General features: G+C 41.0%; 1 protein-coding gene across 1 annotated transcript in view; it reads right to left on the minus strand.

The window, feature by feature from the left end:
• Positions 1-2,284, minus strand: part of LOC103396960 (secretory carrier-associated membrane protein 1-like) — a 14,902-nt gene extending 12,618 nt beyond the window's left edge. Inside the window, exon 1 of the mRNA XM_017042739.2 lies at positions 2,063-2,284. Within this exon, the coding sequence (XP_016898228.2) occupies positions 2,063-2,119 (57 nt within the window). The 5' untranslated portion in view covers positions 2,120-2,284. The remainder of the gene's footprint in view (positions 1-2,062) is intronic.
• Positions 2,285-3,873: the final 1,589 nt, after the last annotated feature.

The raw sequence follows: 3,873 nt of genomic DNA on the forward strand, positions 1-3,873 counted from the left end.
TATCCGTTACCGGGTCGCGGGGGCAGCAGTCGCCACCCAAATCACATTGCACCGTACCAACCCCCCAAACCTTCCTGCAGGTGGTGAGTCCACTGGAAGGTACCAACTGCCATAACCGGGATTCGAACTTGCCCAGGAGGTGAACCATGGGGTTCCACACCAATGACACATTGCCTCTGGGCCAAAGCGCCACCCCCCAAAAGTCTCTCCATAAAATCCAACTAGTCCAAAACGCAGCCGCCCGTATCATCACAAAGACCCCTTCCCACCATCACATCACCCCGTCCTCCAACATCTCCACTGGCTCCCAGTTATAATAATACCGCATTAATTACAAACTTCTCCTGTTCACCTACATGGCCATCCATAATCTTGCCCCCCCCCACCTATCTGACCTCCTCCACGTCTTAACCCCCACTCGGTCCCTCAGATCCTCCTCCTTCATCCAACTCTCCATCCCACCTGCCCGCCTCAGTACTATGGGAGCCAGAGCATTCAGTCGCTCTGCTCCCCATCTCTGGAACGCCTTACCACTCGATCGCCGTAACTCTCTCCCCACCTTCAAATCTCAACTCAAAACACACTTGTTCCGGACTGCATACTCCCTCTAACCTCCCTCCTCCTTGCTTCTGTTCATCATTGATTTTAAACGTGTTTCTATGCCCTGTTTCATAATTATCTGTTTTTATTTTATTTTTATGTACAGTGTCCTTGAGTGACCTGAAAGGCGCTTATAAATAAAATGTATTATTATTATTATTTAATTGAAATTGCTGTTCCGAACAACCAATGATACATAAAGGAAAATCTTGAAAATGATCAGGGGTGCCCAAACTTTTTCATACCACTGTAAATACCATATGATATACATTGTAACTACATGTCATATTAATCCTGCAAGGATTTGTAAGCTTTAAGTTCTGCTAACGTGTAGGCACTGTGACAGTAGACCAAGTAGTTGACAATATCAGGATAACACAAGTCTGGCCAACTTTCAGTCTCCGCCCGCTTCCACTCAGCTTTGTTGACTTCGTATGGGTCTTTTCCATCGATTTTTCAACTTGTCCAAGAATCTTGCTTTTGTAATTGTGTCTAGTGAATGTCTATATTCAATGCAATTTAATATTCTTGTCTTTTGTTGTCATTATCGATTGTTTATGTCTACCTGTAACTGTCTTTTGCCATACAACATGGCTGATGGCACGATGCATCAAGAGGAATAACGGGTAATAATGGGTGATGGACGTGTCCGCTGGTGTTGGTAAGACCGACTCTTTTTACTGATTCGGATCTTTGACTCTCGAACAGTAAAATGAACGAATCTTGAACGAATCATTTCATTCATTTTACAGCAGACAAATGAAACAAATATGCGAGAACGAATCTGTGAACGAGTCTGAGAGAACGAATCTGTGCAGCCCGAGCTGCCTGTCACAAATGAACAATCCTGGTGTGACAATTAGTGAGTCAACACTGCACACATCTAAGGGACGCAAATAAAGTTAAATAAACCAAACCAGCAACAACAATACTGTACAATTAAAAGTAAAACGTATATTTTATATTACTCGCATGAGTAACGAGTGAGTGATTCATTCGCAGAGAGTGATTCTTTCGTTCATATGAGTCGGGAGTCACGAGACATGAACGATTTGTTCAAATTGAACGAATCAGTCGCGAACGGCACATCACTAGTGTCCACTATATCCCGATACTGCCAAAATAACTCCGCTTAATGTTAAAACAATACTGTGACCGCATTTAACGTTTGCCTTTTCCAACATCCAGTCCCTGCCAAAATTGTTGGCACACAATGTACCTTCATGATGCTAACAGCTAACTAGCTGCAATCACGCTGCTTTGTCCGGCAGTGTGTGTAACCGTTATTTGAGCGGTTACACACAAGGTTATTTTACAAGGTAAATCCTTGTGTTAGCTTAATGTGCTATCCAGTGAGCAGAGGAGCTCTTAGCAGTGACCGTTAGCATTGATGCTATTGTAAAACCATAAATCCCATATGTAGCATTACATTGTTAGCCGAGTTGTTAGCACCGTTAGCTACCTGGAAAGGGTTGCTGAAGTCCGGGTCTGCGAATGGGTTGCTGTCAAAATCACACATTGTCTTTCCTTTATTTAAACAGTTCACCGTGTGAAACAGCTCCACGGTTGTCCAGTGGATGTGAGGACTTTTAATTCAACAGTCTTCCCAGCCTCCTGCTGATGGAGACCCCCTGCCTGGAAAATTAGCTTGTAGAAAAATGACAGAGATGATGTGTGACGAACCGCACCGTGACCTCACTGTTTCAGCACCGCGGACAGCATGGCGTCTGCTCAGGTATAATACGTGTAAAAACAATAAGGTGAATAAAATTAAATTTTATGTTTATTTATCGATTATTTTTGCGAAATATCAGTACAGTGTTAACATTTGCCTGACATGAAAGTAAATATCAAAAATGTTTTGTTATAACTTAAACAAAAGCACAATATATCTTTATATATTTCCTCAGTTTCACTGTAGGAATGTCTTTTTTCTTTTTCTTTTGCACAGGTAAGTTTTTTGGTGGTTAGCTTTTGGTTTATTCTGACATAGCTGGTTAATGAACGTTAAATGCATAAATTATGTTAATAGCTAAGCCAAAATCTTTATTATGATTATTACAAGGAAAAATCCTACACACATTGTGATCCACATATGAGACAAGAGTATTCACTTTTTTAATGAATAAACCACAGAAGTATACACGTATTTGGTGATAGGTGTGACCCCAGCCTATGGTTTCTTTTATTTTCTAATTTACTCCCATTCTTACTTAAAGAGATTTTTTAAATGTCCCTTTCCACCTTAAAACCCAGCTTAAACAGGGTAACGTTTCAGCTCTGCAGCTTTTGGAATAAAACATGAAATATCCTCACTCAGTTTTGCTGAAATTATGTCAATTATGTCGATGATAACTATAATAAGAGTTCATATAGTGTCATCTGTTCTATACATTGCTTTTGTGTGTGGAATAAAAAGTCAACTCAAGAACACATTTCATTCGTATGAAAAGTATCACTTTGTCACCATAGCCCATAAGGTGAACCCGATTATCGTTTCATCTCACTCCGACGTCTGGGAACTACACGATCTCAACTTCATAAATAAGAACGAGTTACGTTAAAGTTACAGCATATTCGTCGCAAAATATCCTGCCCATTTTTTATATCGATGCATTTTATAAAGAACTAGCGTCTTTGGGGCGCAACAAGATTTTGGTTAATATTGGTTGCATGATTAATATTACGTACGTAACACGTTCTTATTTAGAGATCGCGTGATCGTGAAGTTCCCAGACGTCGGAGCGAAATGAAACGATAATCGGGTTCACCTTATGGCCTATGGTGGGTGCTGAAAATACTGAGCCACGGTTGCTTTTATGTTTTAGTTTCGATCTTGATGTTGTCCAGTTGGTGTCACTGTTGCATTAGATTTCATTTCAGCAGCCGCGGCTGTCAGAACAATGATGTATTGTTGTGCTTTAGCGCAGTCATTGGTAAAGTTATTAAAGATGAGCTGCTTAAAGAAGAGAGGTCGTGTATCATAATGTAAAACCGGCCCCTCTGCAGCAGCAGCTGGAGGCAGTTCATCTAGACTTGGACAAAGCTGAGATTTTCTCTCAAATCTGGGCCACTGGTGGGCTGGTGGAGAAGCTGAAGCGCAACATCTTTTCCCCAAAAAAGGTACACGACTGCACATACGTCGTGGTGAAATAAACTAACTCATGTTTAACAGTGAGATTTGTTTAGCATACCTGCAGAAGACCATTGTTCATGTTAAAGCCCCTCACATGCTACTGTTCAAGAAGAGATTAGATAGATAGATAGATAGAT

This window comes from Cynoglossus semilaevis, chromosome W (genome assembly GCF_000523025.1).
Source record: "Cynoglossus semilaevis isolate Cse_v1.0 chromosome W, Cse_v1.0, whole genome shotgun sequence".
In the NCBI taxonomy this organism is placed as follows: Eukaryota; Metazoa; Chordata; class Actinopteri; order Pleuronectiformes; family Cynoglossidae; genus Cynoglossus; species Cynoglossus semilaevis.